Source organism: Stegodyphus dumicola, chromosome 10 (genome assembly GCF_044657685.1).
Source record: "Stegodyphus dumicola isolate Sdum_Otavi_A_Nest chromosome 10, ASM4465768v1".
Taxonomy (NCBI): domain Eukaryota; kingdom Metazoa; phylum Arthropoda; class Arachnida; order Araneae; family Eresidae; genus Stegodyphus; species Stegodyphus dumicola.
Window position 1 is genome coordinate 66,379,752 of NC_140777.1, and position 16,999 is coordinate 66,396,750.

A 16,999-nucleotide genomic window follows, 5' to 3' on the forward strand; every position below is an offset into this window, starting at 1 on the left:
CCAGGTAAACATATGTGCTGTGGAGGATTACGTTATGCAAAATTGTAATGCCTTAGGAACATACATACACATAGGTCAAGGAACGTAAATGCATACATGCAGATTTTTCATTATTCAATTTCGTTAAAAATAATACAGGGTGATAATATTTAGTGGCAACAATTTGAAAGGTCATAGAGCCGTGTCGGATTAGAAACATTAAATATTTAATATTTTTATGAAAATGACACTACGTTGGACTCATTAAAATAATTACATACTTATTTCTTCTTTATGCTAACTGTTTTAAGAAGCTAGCTGCTTGAGCGCCTATTTTTTAAAGAAATGATGTAGCAAATATTAAAAAGTAGGCAATTAATAACAGTCTGTCAAGAAATCTAAAGATATGCTGTTTTAAAATATTTTGTAATTTTGCTCTTGAATTTTTTGTGGCGTAAGTACGAAAGAAGTGCTCCTTATTAGTAAAACTAAAAAAACAGGAAAAAAATATATTAACAGGAATGAGTCTAAAAGCAGCCTGGTAACCTGGGATGCTCAGGGAAAGCATGAAAACTGAAAAATACACACATATTGTATGCCATTAAACATTTATTATCGCCTCTTCTAAAATCTACCGCTTTGTTGTTTCGATATTATATTAAGCAATTAAAAATAGCTTCGAATTTGGTCCTCCGACCAGCAAAATATTTCTTAAGATTCGAATATTTTCCAAACGGGTATCGCAATTTGATTATAATTAATATCCAGATTCATTTTGAATTGTTTGGAAAGTGATATTTCATAATTAAGCCTCAAAGAAAAAGCTTCAAAATTCAAATTATCGCTCCAAGACTTTTCGTGCGGGAAGCGAAAGTTTCGTGTAGTAAACTCGTTCAATTAAGCAGCTGAACAAAGCCGAGCAGAACAGAAACTTCTCCCGAGAATACTCCGATAACAACGCTCCTATCGGCGAAAATCGCAATAACCCTAGTCAGCGCGTTTCAAGCTTCTCCGCCTCACAGTCACAGTCACCGTTAAGCCGCGCACAAAGGAGCGCGCGCGCTCGTTTCCAGTCTCTTTATGTTATTGCCATATGCTCTGGATTAAACAATGAACGATCGTTTTGGATTTACACCGAGGTGACTACTAATTAGTGACCACATCATCGCCGAGTGATATTTAAAAATTTTTCGCTTCTAAATTGTGATTACGTTACCTTATTCCTTTCGCGTTTTTGTGCAAGTGTGCTGGAACTTGAAAAGTTGGATTTCGTAAGAGAGATTGGAAAGTAGTCTTTCGGTTGGTTTTGTAACCTCAAGGTATGGTGTAGCCCTGCGTTGCCAAAGACAAGTTATTTGCAGGGGCGACCTACAGAGAATGTTGTTTGCAGTACCGACGTACGGTAAGGTCTGGAGAACGAAAAATTAATTATCAGTGTTTTTCCCTGTGGTCCTCCTGTGCCGTGGATATGTTTTTGGTATACAGTCCTGTTGTTATTTATGTATCCCCCCCGCATGCTACCCCTGTTATTACGTGTTTTTGCGTAGTTATTTCTCTTCTTTGTTTGAGTTCAGCTTTTGAATGTTTTATAGAATCATTCAAAATTTTTTTCTTTATTGAAAAGATGATGATGCTTGTGATGCTTTTTGATATCCAATGTTTTTTGCATGATGCTTTTGACACCCAATATTTCCTGCTTCATCTGCGTCCCTCTTTTTGCACGAAATTCCAGATAGATCTCCGACAGCAGTATAGAGCTTTGAATCAATTCATAGCATTTCGAATTAAATATTAAAACGAGGCATTTATGCTAATGGAAAAAAATCTTTATTTGTATACAGTATAAAATAAATTTCCCGCTCATTAGTTATCTTTCGATGAATAACTTAAACTTGCTTATAATGATAGGCAGTCAATTAAACAAGAATTCATACTCTCAGAAGAAAACACACACACATATATATAACTTATATATGTTACCGGCAATTTGTAAAACGCAGACATTCTAAAGGATACTAAGCATTTTAGAGAATGCCTCTGGTTTTTAGGCAAAATATGAAATATGAGAATTAATATATACTTTCCCTAGGAATTGTATATAAAACTTGGGAAGAAGATTGACATATTCTATTTAGACGAAGTATAAAAAAAAGATCATGATCAGGATATTACTTAAAAGACGCGCATTCCTCCAAAATGCAAATAGTATTTTGAAAAAAATAATGAGAGTGTCATTTAAAAAACTTTTCTTCAAACTATCTAAGGAAAGATGAAAGTTCTACAAAAACAAAATGCGTGCTATTATTATTTAAAAAAATGTATTAAGTTTATGGAATTAATGTCATAAATGCATGGATATTCGGAAGGAATGGGATATATATTTCATACTTTGCCAGTTTGCTCTTTGGCATTCCTATGCAATGCTAATCATTTCATGCATATTTTAGCCTCAGGCAATTAGCAAAAATTTCATATTTTGAGTTATCCTAGACGGTATAATTTATTTTCAGTTTTTAAAATAAATCATTAATTCGTAATGCTAGGCATTTTACCCTTGTATCGAAGCTTTTAATAGCTTTAAACAGATATATATTGTAAAGGATTTGCCTTATTCTGAGAATTAAAAGTTTTTAATTCCATAGGAATCAGTATCTGTATGCAATAATTTTGAGATATTTTTTCGAATTTCTTACTTTTACGGCCCTCTAATTCTCGAGTTCTTCTCTTTTGTAACAAGTTCTACATCATTTAGTAATTTTATTAAATTTATCAATAAAATTATATGACTATAAAAATCATAAAAAATTTCTTATGGTAATATCTTTAAAAGTAAAAATTTTTAAAAGTGATGTTTGAAGAATTTATTATCAGGCAGTCAACACATTAGTTTACTGAAATGTCCACGAAAATTAGTATTAGTATTTAAATAAAATTTAGTAATAGTAACTACAGTTTAATATTAATTAACAAAAATTTAGTGTTTATTATAAAATTTAGTATTAGTATTTAAATAAAATTTAGTATTAGTAACTACAGGTTAACATTAATCAACAAAAATTTAGTGTTTATTTAAACTTAGTATTCGTATTTACTAATTACTAAAATTTAATATAGTTTACTAAAATGCATTTTAATAAAGTTAACCTAAATTTCACTTTTACAGCAAGGTATTTTAATTTGAATAAATTTAAAATTTAGTCATTTAAAAAAAATAAATTTTAATATAGAATAATACTAATTTTAAGCAATTAAATAAAAGTTACGTTAAGCAATTCTGTGTGAAGTCCCTAAATGAAACTGAAAACTATCTAATAAAATATTCCTGTTTATATATGAAATGGTTATAATTTTTATAGCCTGACTTTAGTGCCCTGATTCTGTTTTAATTGATAAGCGGTAGAAATTTTAAACTTGGAAATCTGTTACTAATATATATATAACAATAGTCATTAGATTTTTTTATCAATGTATAAGGTTATACTTGGTCTAGTGCTGTATTTCTATAATCCCAACAGACATATAACGAGCTATCGCTATGTCTGACAGAGACAGAACGGCAAGGTCTTAGGAAAGTTATAAAACAACCTTTTTATTTAAATAGAACTTTGAATATAAGGTCAACTTGGTTCTACAATTCCCACATCTCGAAGTAATTCAAGTAGATAAGAACAGTCAATTAAATTTAAACTTTGATCAAGGTTTCATGTTAAATTAAAAGTAGATAAACTGTTGTTTAAGAATACATAGTTAAATACTGCGCAATAAAAAGGCTCAATTAATTACCGGCGAATAAGATTAAAGTATCAACGGCGAGAGAACTCAAAGAGAATTACAACTGATAGAGTAGGTAGAAACTAAGCATGCTACGCTAGTGCCAAGAACTCTGTCTCTCTGTTTCAAGATCCAAAAATGCTCAGCTTAAATATGCCCAACGAATTTGAATTCAGATAAGAAATATAGAAAAATGTTAAATTACAGATCCAAATGATAATATGATGTTAGTTTTAAATAATACCGTTACAATTATAATCAATTTATATATCGAAAAATACTAAATACATAATTTCCATCATCAATACGATCATACGATCAGTATATATTCCATCATCAAAGTAATCGGTATATATTTCCATCAGTATACTTAATCAAATTTCCATTATTTCAATTTTTTAACTTTGTTATAGGTTCCTACATTTTACTGCAAAATGCACAACTGCAGTATAAACTGCTTCAATTTTACTTCAAAATTTTTTTTTTTTTTTTTTTTTTTAAGAATAACATTTTTACCTATAAATAAAAATTTTAATGTGTAAATAAAAATGCTTTTATATAAGAGGAAAATTAAAAAAAGTCTGAAATGAAGTTTAAAACGAAGGAAATTAATAAAAGCCTCTAAAGTTTTTAAATCTGAAAGATCAAACGAATTCAGAGTGAAGATATACTTTGTTTAGCTTTTGCATGCTATATGTGTTGCATGGTTCTTGTCGGTATGGTTAAAACGCATGAATATTTTATGTTTCTTACAGCACAAATGTAGCACTGAGCATAATCCATTTGAGTGGTGAAATCAGCTAAATAAATGCATAAGCTTATTTCAAATATGTAGAGAAATGTATATCTATCAAAATCGAGAAAAATCGTGAAATATATACTCGCCAAAACTGTTTACTAAAGTATGCATCGACAGCAAAAGTAGCGATTGAATTTTATATTAGTCATAAAAGGAAATTTGGGCACACAGTTTTGTATAAACATCTTATAACATATTAATAGTTAAATAGGCGAAACTTAGCATTTTCAGAATTAAAAACTCTGAAAATGCTAACTTTCGCCCGCATTTTTTCGAGTTGCAACAGCCTCGCACGCTGGAGAAAAAAATTTTCTTTATTTGGAAATATATTGCCACTGTTCATTTTCAAATCGTAGATTTTATTAATAAAACATTTGTAAGTTTTACAAAATATGTAACAAAATAGCGTTGCCGAACGTTAAATATATTATTCCCGATTCCAAAAATTAGTGTGAAGCCATTTTGACCATTAACATCTACGAACGACTTTAATCAGCCAAGATATTAAAAAAAGTAATATGTAACACACGTACCACAATGGACTACATAATCACGCAACAATGGCACGCCAGCTATTGTTGCTGATATTTCCACTGTTGCCATTGATGCTGATAATCAGCACTGTTAGCACTCGAAAAAATGAGGGCGAAAATTAGCGTTTATAATTAATATCTCTCTCTGATTTCAGTTTTTGTTTTTGAAAAAAAGTAGGCATCGACCTTCTTCAGGACCGAGAAATTAATTATCAAAAGTTTGGTGACGATAACTATAGTAGAGACTGAGTTATAAGCGAACAAACAGATTTTTCTTCTTTGTATATATATAGATTTCATTTCAAAATCGCTGCTCTGCGCCTCATATTTATCAAAATACGGTCAAATATTTAGACTGAGGAGTCGCGTGTATCTAACATTTTTAGTTTTGAATATTAGAAATCAAATAGTTTTACGCAATTTATTAAAACAAAATCGTAAGAAATGCTGCAAAATAGTAAGATAAAAAATTAAATTTCAGAAGCTATTTAGCAATATGTTTTTTATAACGTAATTTGTATAAAGTCACAGTTATTATCTTTGACTCTAAAATTTTGCTTAAATTTTTCCCTAAGCGCGAATTAAATTAGCTGGAATCAGATGTTTGCAGGATAAAATATAACAAATAAACGGGAAATTATTTCTGTATTTAAAACGCTATTTTGCAAGAGATATGATACTTTTCTAAATATTAATAATTATGATAATTATTTTTGACTCCATTCCAGAAATCACATTTTTAAAAAGAAATTTTTAAATAATTAACCACGTATATGTTTAAAAATTAGAGGCTTCGTGCATGTATAACGCAGCAAGTTTAAGAAAAAGATCTGAAGTTTAAAGAAGCATTTTTGCGTGTTTGTCGTTAACACATGTCCATAACACAAATTTTTCCTCTTTATTGTCAAAATCATTTTAAAGCGACGCAGATCAGTTCACAGTGGCTTTAAACTATTTTAGTTCACTACGCATTAAAAAAAAGTCAATTATGGGTGGGATAAAAAATCTTATACTTTCGTCAACTGCTACATATAGGCTATCATGCGCACAGAATTTGTAAATGAACTGGTGACATTAAAACTCCCTTCCCAAATGTCAATTACGTCCAGTTTAAAAATCACGAACTCAGTTTCGATGGTCTGAATCACGCAATACAAAACATTATTCTCGTTTAATAGTTTAAGCTCCCAGTTACAGTCCGATTTAAGATAGTCTATTTCGTGTTTCGCACCCACTAATAACACATTTTATTCTTGGGCTATATTAAGTGGTTTATGCAGCTACTAAGCCTTATTTTATTCTTTATGAAAACAATAACCTAAGTACAAATTTCAAGGCTATCGTGAATGGTATTTTTAACCAGTTTTCAAACCAATACATTATGTCATTAGCATATTCTGAAACAAAATGTCACAGCAACTCTTACGTGTTATATATTTATTCAAAAGTATAACTAACTACCTTACGAATTCACAAATGATAAGCACATAACAGTTAAAAAATTCATTTCATTAAATAAGAACAGCGTTCCTTTGAGGATATTTATCATTAATAAGCATATGTTTATTAACTACTTTACTGTCCTACAAAATTCAAAAATTTGGGTTTTTTCCCTGCAATGATTGTATCTGAAACTGGCCTTAGAAATAGGTTTTTCTTTCTTTAACCAGCTGCAAGACCTATTTAGAAATCCTCCTACTTGTTATATCTCGGAGATGTTGAATAGCTTCATCGTCCCCAGAAGAAAGCATTTCTGTTCCCTATTCCCTAGTCTCTTATCTGAACGAATTAACAAAAAACAAAGAAAAAATTATCAGAAAGATCCGCTAAAGGCATGCTTTGACATGAGCAGTATTTCCCATTGCTATACCAGCTGAAAAGTAGTTGAAGAGCAATCCTGTTTTTTCAATTTCTTAAGTGAGTTTTGCTTCATATTCTACTAATTCAACATAGATGTGCATACAACGTGACCAATTATAAAGCCATCGATCACTTCATTTCATTCTTGCTGCATTCTGGGAGTTAGGAAACACGAAGCGAGGAGGGTCTAAGGGGGGGACGATCCAGGCAAAAATTTAACTCCGATGAGTGCGTCTTGTTGTTGACGCCTGACGATATTTCCAAATCGACGAGTCTGTTTCAGGGAAAACAATGAAGGGGTTAATGATGCTTATGTTATTCAGCATTGCACGTAGACTCTACTAGTTCTTTAACTGTTATATCAGTATATCACTGATGGTCTGCCATGAAAATTAATCCAACTTTATCTTTCCGACAATATGAATATTCTGATCAAAAACTGAGGTTCTATATAATCCAGAGCTCGAAGTTGGAAAACATAATGTAAAAGAATAGCGTTATAAATGATGTAAAAGAATTACGTTACGAAGATTATTACAGAATGCGATGTAACAATCAATAAAGCATAGGTTCTTCTTAAGACCTTACAATAGTTGACTGCCTTAGGTAAAATTAAGGAAATAATTGATTAAGGCAAAGCACTGCAGGGTTATCAGTTTAACATAAGAAATGCCTTCGTGAAAAAATTTGTAAGTTGCTCGTATTCATGTCATCTTGCTTGTATTCATTCAGTGTAAAGTTGCTTGCATTTATGTTACATATAAGAGGAAATACGAAGCATTTATTTAGACAACCTCTTTACTGGGATATGAATCCCGATCGAACTACCATTCTTCAGCGATCGAACTATCATTTTGCTCCGAAGCCCTGAATTGAACTCTCCTTGGAACACCCTTTGTTTGAATGGTCGCCATATAAAATGTCTACATAAATGTATAATTAACATTTATTTAATTAAAACTGAATAATTAAAATGATTTTGAAAACAAAAAATTTTAAAACTAAAATAAAGCAACTTAAATCCAGCAGTCAAACATACATTTAAAAAGCTTATTAAGCTGACATTTTTAATGATTTAAAGAAATTGTTTAACATTTCTGTCAATAAAACAAGCTGAAACTGACTTTTGCAAGCTAGTACTTCAGAAAATGTTTTTTATAGATTCATAAGAATTAATGTTGCATTTTCAGTGAAAATGATTACTAAATTGAGTCTTTACTGGGTTCGTTATCATCTGAAGATAGCTTTTAAATATCTTCAACTTTGAAAAGATTCTCTTGCAAGAAGCAACCGAGACACGAAGTCTCAGAAATGTCTTTAGTGCCAAATATATGTTAGGCGCAGACCTTTGGAAGTCCATTTCCACAATAAATTTTAACATTTTCAATACAAGCTGCTTTTTAAGCTTGGACCTTTTTCCTATCCTACATATAGGTACATATACTTAAAAACTTAAGATTCTTCGGAGGCCTTTTCTGATCAGAGGTCTGGGATGGTCCATGGTCTTGGCAACTCTCCTCGATACGCCCCTGCCACTGGTAGCTCTTGCCAAGTTTTGGAACGTCACATCGTAAAAGAAATCTGTCGTATACTTCGCACTTATTAAGTTATAAATCATCAGATTGCACCTATTAAGTACAAATCATTAGATTGATGATGTGAGTTAAGTGCATATATGATGAATCCAATTTGTGGTGCTACTTCATGCTGCTTGTGACTGATAGTACTTTAAGTATTATACTGTCGACCATGTCGCCAAGGAGAGCGATTTACCGACAGTTACGGGTGAGCGCGATGGAACAACATTGTAACCCTGAGTGATAATTGATAAACCGCTTTTTCTAATAAAGAAGGATATAAATTAGCTGTTTCTGTGTTTTTCCCTCTTGCATTTAAAAACATCGTTAAAATTTGGAATATTTCTTCTACAGAACAGCAAACAGAGGATTATTTTCAAAATTACACGACCTTACCATGAAATAAAATGTGTTTCGATAGATGAAGCTCACAATGCAGTCATAGGATGGAACAAATTACCTACGGAATGATTGTACTCATCGCGTTCTAAGCAAAGCTTGCTGTTAAATAGGAAGCCTAACAAAATAATAGAAATAACAAAAACCTTTTTAGGAACCTCAAACATGAAATAGATCTAATGCTGATTGTTTATTAAATAAAGATGTATCAGTTCCTTCAAAGTTTCGCAGAAACTATTGCGCAGCTTTGGTGAGATCTCCTTCTTTCATAGTTCGATGGTAAATAACTTTCGCGATGGGATAATACGTTAGTACCTCAGATTTCGAGCTACGAAGCATAGTGGTGCTCCAAAAGATTTGTTGTCTTCATAGGTTGCTAAGTCTAGGAGTAAACTTGTCCGTTACTAAGCACTTACCGAATTTTTTAGTGAAAGCAAAACTAAAATTTGGTACGCAGTTTCTTATTCAAGCTGTTGAAAGTACAAATGACTAAATTCAGAAAAATTAGCAACATTTTCTCCTATTGAAACATAAGATAGGCGAATATCTTTGGAGGCCTTCAAAATCCGTATGATTAGCCAGTTCGCCATTTGTAGTTCACATCGGAAAATGTTCGCCCATGAAATGGGATATTTTCTTTAACTGTAACTAGGAGAGCCCACGTAGCTGAGCGAATTTACCAGTCGGTTCAGAAAGACTTAGCTAGTGCAAAACAATACATCTGTCTACTTTGTCTGTCTGACATCACTAAATACAAGTGATTTGACTCTGGCAAAAAGCACAGCGAACGATAAAGTATAGTTTTTCTCACGTATAGTGCGACTATGACCCGGTTTTTCCTTAGAAAGTTGTAAGATTCCTAAGTGTTTTAATCTAATGTTGAGGAACCTTAAGAACTGATAAGCGAATAATCGCTTGAGTTCGTGAGACAGAGAACAAAACGTGAGAATGGGTAAATTGACCCTTTATTATTCCAAATAAAGTTTAACAGATGACTCCTTTCTTGGAGTTACAATAAAGCCTCCACTTGGGCTTGAACTCAGGACACTAAGAACTAAACTAATCTAACTAAAAGGATATAGCCGAAGCTATCAATATTCTAGCAGAGTTGGCCCTTAATGCTAAATAACGACGAATCTATCAAGGACCTAAAGTACGGCCAAGCGTAATAATAGCTTAAGAGAGAGAGTTGCCTAAAAAGCGAACGCGCGCTAGTCAGAATCACTGACTCTCTAACGAAGTCAGCAGAACTTCACAGTTAAATACTTCTCCTCTTTTGCATTCAAACGCGATTCTGAAAATACTTCTGGTCGGAAATTGTAAGTCGAAATTCAGGAATATAGGAAAGTAACTTTTAACTAATAAAGATTAACTGTTAGAAAAATTAACATAAACCTTGCAAAGTTTTCTGGGAACGCATCTCTTAAGCCTAATAGTCCTAACTGAGCCAAACGGATGCCACTAACTAAAAATGCATTTCTAAAGTTAAAACAAAAAACAAATAGAGCAGCAGAAAAAGAAGTTTAATTAAAATTACTAAAATAACCACAAGCGAGTTAACTCCGAATGACAACAAAAAGTGCTATTAGCAAAATTTATAAACTAAATCATAGATTGTAATTATTATTATTTCTCCTTGGCATAATATATAACTCAAACAACAATTTACATGACATCTTCTCCAATATAGCATTTAAATGTAAAAGACCTTTTAATGTCTTAAACATAATTTCTAAACATAACAGCAAATGTAATAAGAATTTTACCAGTAATATATACGAGCAAAATAAAAAATAGAGATAGTTTTATTTCCTTAAAATTTATTAAAAAATTCATATATAACTAAAAAATATATAATGCATTAAGCAATGACTATTAAAATATACTTGCATTGTTTTATTTGGAACACAATGAGTTGAAACTTAGAAGTTGTTGAAAATAATGATGTTGAAAAGGAAATGCTTAGTAACATGCATGTTTTCAAGTACTCAGAGACATAAGAGGCTTCAAATAAGGGTTTCTCTCTACTAATAATTAGAGAGTTAGGTCAGAAATACTCGCGGCGTAGTAATAAAAGTTCTGTTTCACATTCTCCCCAAGTTAGTAAACTTCTAGGCAAGATGTTCGTTTTCGTTATGATTTTCAGATATACTAGCAACGTTTTCCTACATTTTACGTTATATATTCAAATCTTAGGCAAATCGAAAAAGAGCGTGGAAGGGCAGATCTGTTAATTTTCTGCAGTTTATTCTAAAATACAATCTCCAGTACAAGTTCCAAAATATTATAATGCTAGCTCGAACTTTTGTCTCGGTTGCTGTGATAATTATGAGAAAAGTCTTCCAAGTAAAGATCATTTAAGAACTATAAATATATATTTTGTATTTTTTTTAAAAAATCTTTCTCTATTGTCTCTATAGCAAGAGCAATCAAATGGACCGCTACGGTGTTAATCAAATGGACTGCTGCGGTTGTTTTATAAATTAATAAGTAAGTAAATAAATAAACAATGAAAGAAAAATTAAAATATGAAGGTTTTCAGATTTCATATTATGCCCAATAGGGCGTTTTTGTTAATGTTTTATGTGTCACCTTTGTTTATTAAATATCACGTTCTTCCAACTTAAACGACATAAAATTCAATTCAACAACAATATCACAAAATATTTGAAAACAGCATATCTTTAGAATTTCCGATAGACAGTATCGCGCCCTTGAGATAAGTGTGTTTTATTCGCCACAGTTTTGCCACTTCGCGCTTTGAGATTTTTGAGTTTTTTTATCAGAAATGCGTTAAAGTTGTACAAAATATGACATACATATCAATAAAACAAATTCCAAATTGGGCTTCGAAGTGCCCTTGTTTGCGTGGAGGATTACGTTATTCCAAATTTGATTTCTCTAGGTTCCGTCGTTTTTTTTTTTTTTTTTTTTTTTTTTCACATTGCAAGAAACATACCTACATTCATGCATATTCCCTTTCTTTATTTTTTAAATAATACAGAGCGACAATATTTGTTGGCAATAATTTGAAGTGGTTCAGCCTTTCACAGTGATTCAACGCAAACTTCCATTTCGAGACAAATAGCCCTTCTGAACTAACGCTCCTTTGAGCTAAAAATATACTTTTAAAATTTTGGAATTAAAGTTTGTTTTTCTCAAAATGAACTTATTAATTCTCTGATTAATTCTTGATTCTCTGATTCACTCTCTGAGTGAGTGAGGTCACAAACAGAAAACACTGTACCATATTTAAAAACATTTTAAAAGAAATTCTTTAGGGTTTATTTAAGAAGCGTAAGTAAAATATTTCAGAACATGTAATATTATATTAGTTGAATTAATGATCATTTATATAAAGATGAAACATAAGTAATTTACATTTTACTTTCATTTTTAATCATCATTTTCATCCTCGAAACTTTTCATTTTCTTTCTAATAATATTTTTCATAAAAAATTACTTTAAAATTCTTTAAACTTAGAATATAATTACAAAACTTTTCTTCAGTTTCATTAATTTTTCAATTTCACACATACTTAAATACTTGCAAATTAACGAAGAACGAAAGTGACGAAATATACTCATTCTATTTTTTTCCAAAAAAAATTTTTTTTTTATTTAGTGCTTATGATATGCAAAATCGCTTAACATTTAACCTTGCTTAGATTAGTGTCACTTTTATGGAAAGTATGTTAGTAGAAATTATTTAGTGTTTTAGAAAAATATTACAAAACCTTATTGTAATATTTTTCTAAATCCCGACGTAGAACTCAACTTGAATCTTGCTCTTTTTGTTTAGATAATAATACTTGGTAATTCTGATTATTCATTTCTATTGAAATAACATTATTATATACATCGTTATATATGAAATGAATTTCCTTCTATAAAACTGCCGCGATTTTTGGATATTAAGCAGTGGCACAGCTAGAATTTTTGCCGCCCCTTAAATTGCTCATGGTCCTTGAATTTACAGCCCCTCTTAATACACATACACACACACACACACAAAAAGCCACAACGAAGAAGTGTCAAAATGACTTTCAGTGAAATAAAAATTTACGCTTATTTTCGAAGGAAATCTTTAGTTACCACATTTCTGAATTGTATAATTATTTTGCTTGTTTTTTTGTTTAGCAAATCGTGTTGTTTGCAAATGTAGAAATCTATCTGATTGTTGTTGCTGTTATGTAGATAGTACAGAAAGATTTCTTAAATGTAAAATATATATTTATAGCTCACGCTTTCCTCAATTAGCAACATTTATAGCAACTCAAAGGAAGGATCGTACTAGTATTACAATATTTGGAACTTTGACTAATTTTTGAAGATTAAATTGAAAAAATTCAAAACGGCTGCCTTTTCACGTTACTTTTTGTTCACGTTCTTCCATATAAATCGCTCACATTCACTCACGTTCTTCCATATGAATGTTCCTAGAGTTACGATTTGGTTGGTATTCGTAATTTCCATTGAAAAGCTTTGGAGAAATAAAAAAAAAGTATAGCAAAAATATGTAGCTGTTGAAATTACTTGGGAATTTCTTTGAATACTTCATAGACTAAAAACTCAGTTTCCTCTCTTCGTGCCCACCAGCAGCCGAGCGGTAAAGTCGCTGAACACTGGTAGTTCGGTCCGAGGTTCGAATCCCGCGAACGGGCTGGCTGCATGGGCGTTTTCGTGGTTTTCCCCATGTGTAACGTGTATACGAGCCAGTTTCCCTTAGAAAGTCCTCCACGAAAGGCATCCCTCCCCTTAGGCAGATAGCCCTCGTGTGCTTTGTCATAATTAAATACACCAACACCAACACCAACCTCTCTTCGTATGGCAATTTAGAATCTAATATCGCTTGCCTCGACGATTCATCTGATTAACCTCTGTAAAATAATGTTCCAAGCTAAAAATGCCGCCCTTAAAATGAGCCGCAATCGGCGAAAGGTCCGCATCTTCCCTCTTGCAGCTGCATCACTGATGTTAGATGACTATAAGAAAGATGTTTCGATGGTTTTTTTAATTCAGTTCCACCGTGAAGGACTACTAAAATTAGGCTTAGTTTTGGTTTGTTTTATTTCAAATTATATTGATTTTTCGTAAGTATAATCTTTTACATTCCTAAGAGGAGACCAAAATTACTTTTCAACATAAAAGAAATACATATTCTTTTAAATTGTTTAATACACTTTAAAAAAAAAAAGCTAAATATGTGAATAAAGTAATAGGATACTAAATTTTCAGAAATTTTAACCTCCTCGCTTCCAACGTATCATATATGATACTCTTCAGTTTCCCTCCGTGGATCCCAGAAGCAAATGAGATACGGGAACTAAGTGTCGCTGCTGGCCTATGCGGCGTATCATATTTAATGTTTTATTCCAAATTTTATACCCGTATAAATTATGCCAGAATGCGGCTAAACCTTATTGAATAAAATATCATGATCTTTTACCTTGCTGTTGCGAATAATATTTATTATTTTATTCTACAAATGTGTAACGCGCGTTACTCACAACGCCTTGTTTAGAATTAAGAAACTTTTCATGCAATGCAAACTGCTTAAAAATTTTGTATGTAAATACTGCATTAAGATGTAATAGACAGTGATATTTAAATTCTTTTCATCATTATTGTGCGAAAATAATTTAAATATGTAAATATAATCATTGTTACTAATACTGCACATTTTGAATTTTAATTTAAACTGTAAGTGCTAGGATTTTCTGTTTATATTATATTAAATAACATATGCATAAATCCGAATATTTCGACGAAAAGCAGATTTTATAGGAATTATTTCTGCATGTTAAGCTAAATTGCGAAATGCGCCCGGACACACAGTGATGTTCAGCGCTTTAGGGTCACGGGCGCATGGGATAACTTCGTTCTCTCGATGTAGGTTGCGAAGAGGCTCAGCAAAAATACCACCCTAAAAATCGTGTCTGAAAAAGATATAAAAGATTTCCTCAGTTTTCGATATAACTACTATATTTCGTGACACACTGCTATTAGCAGTGCTTCGCAATCTCTGACAGTTCGTTCATCACTCAAATGGAATGGAATTCCCTTCCTTTTGTGCTTTATGTTTTCCCTCCCTAGTTTAACGTATTTTGTGTCGTGATGCTTCATTCCCGATCCTCCAGGCCGATGTTATGTCCAATCGCTGGTTCTTTCGTCAACATCACAAGGATCCCCACAAGTCTGCATCCCCTCCATCCTGGATGGTGGACAGCTCCGCTTGCGCGGGCTCCGACAAAGGGGCCTGGGAGAGTGGACCCCCATCCCCACCGAAGATCGAACTGACTGCTTGCAGTCCGACAGCGGGGCATATACCCCCGTTGTCTCCCACCAAAAATCTGGGACTGCCTTCGGTGCAACTCACGGCGGCGGATAGCCTGGACAACATTGCCCAACATATACCCAGGTGCTTATTATTTCTATATTTACGTATTTCAGCTTTAACTTCTTGTATGGACATTTCACCATATCATCGTTACCACGCCAAAAACACGAATCTGCAAGGATTGGGGAAAACGTGTGCTTTCAGATCTTATTTTGTGATGTTTTACTTTAATATAGAAAGATTAACTAAAGGAAATTATTTTGAATAAATCATAAAATCTATTTCCTCGGGACAGCTCTTTCGTATATTCGTGCTTCTGGCGTGGTAAGATGCATATAAAGGGTATTTTATATAAAAGATGTATATTCATATGTGTTTCTCTGAGATTTATTTAAACCAATTATTTTGTAGAAGATACGATTTTTCTTAAAATAAATATTTTGAAGATTCATGATTTGAGCGTGATGAGATGTATATAAAGAAATTATTTTGTAAAAAGGATTTGAAAAAGAGTATAAAATGGTATGTGTAATTTTTGTATTATATACGAACGTTCTCGTGTGAATAATTTCGAATGCATACAAAGGAATTATTTTGTAGAAACTGTCATTTGATTCTTCTGAAAAAATTCTTGTTGATTGTTCTTCTCTTCTTTACCTCTTCGTGATTTTACCTTTTGAGATTTATGTAATGACACCGCTTTGCTGAAAACATACGCATATGTGCATATTCTGTTATGCTTATAAAATACCGTGCTTCCCCCCTTAGCATTTTAGGTCCCCCCTTAGCATTTTAGGTCCAGATTCTGAAAATGTTAAACATATTCGTGTTACTTTCTTCCATTAGTCTTCCAAATCTTCCCAAATTTTTACAGATTAGTCCACGTAATGATCGTTTTCATCGCAAAGTACCTGCAAAAGTGCTGCTAAGCCTTTCCCTTCCAGCTTTTGAACATTATGCCAGCCTGATACAAAAATCGACTAATTACAGAGAAACAAATAATATCTGACCTTCAGTTTACCATTTCGCTGGGACAGTTTTACATTCACCTTCTTTAATTATTATTGATAATTTGAGACATAAGGAGTAGTAAAGACACCAGTGAAAAACCGGTGAAATCCTTGTTACAGGAAAGTAGAAATGAAGACAACCTATTAGCTGTTGTAATTTTAATGTTAGTAAGTGTTAATATAATGAATGTACTTACTGGAATGTAGGTTTCCTTTAAGGAAATAATATTGAAAAAGTTACCTGTAGTTCATCTATGACTACTTTACATTGTTATATTTTTTCTGTAAACCCCTTCGTTTAGATATTACAATATTTGCATAATTTTCTCCTCTCGATTTTTGAACGATAAAAGAAGTAAAAATAAAAGGGGGTGAATATTTCAGAATGTGTGGGAATAAATATTGCAAAATCTGTGAATATTATAATATGTTCTCAGAACTGTCTCTATATTTCTCCTCTGCAGTTAAATAGTTACATTCAGAAATAAATATGCAGTGAAATGTCCATAGTACCATTATTTAAATGGAAAAGATGTTTTAAGAAAGAGATTTCTAAACATTATAAAATATTATGGTTGATATTATTTAAACGTGTTTTATTAAACTGATGACTATATTTACGAATTCTTTGAATTTTGAAATAAGATTTAATTGTTTTTTGTGTAGGTTTACAACTATTACATACATGGTGGATTTCCAACATCTTATATAAACAGACATAGTGACATTAG

General features: G+C 32.0%; 1 protein-coding gene across 1 annotated transcript in view; it reads left to right on the forward strand.

Moving 5' to 3' along the window:
- The first annotated feature begins 1,017 nt into the window (after positions 1-1,017).
- LOC146994998 (potassium channel subfamily T member 1-like) overlaps positions 1,018-16,999 on the forward strand; it is a 261,937-nt gene continuing 245,955 nt past the window's right edge. The window contains exons 1-2 of the mRNA XM_085825116.1: positions 1,018-1,381; positions 15,059-15,339. Of these exons, the coding sequence (XP_085681242.1) occupies positions 15,068-15,339 (272 nt within the window). The 5' untranslated portion in view covers positions 1,018-1,381; positions 15,059-15,067. The remainder of the gene's footprint in view (positions 1,382-15,058; positions 15,340-16,999) is intronic.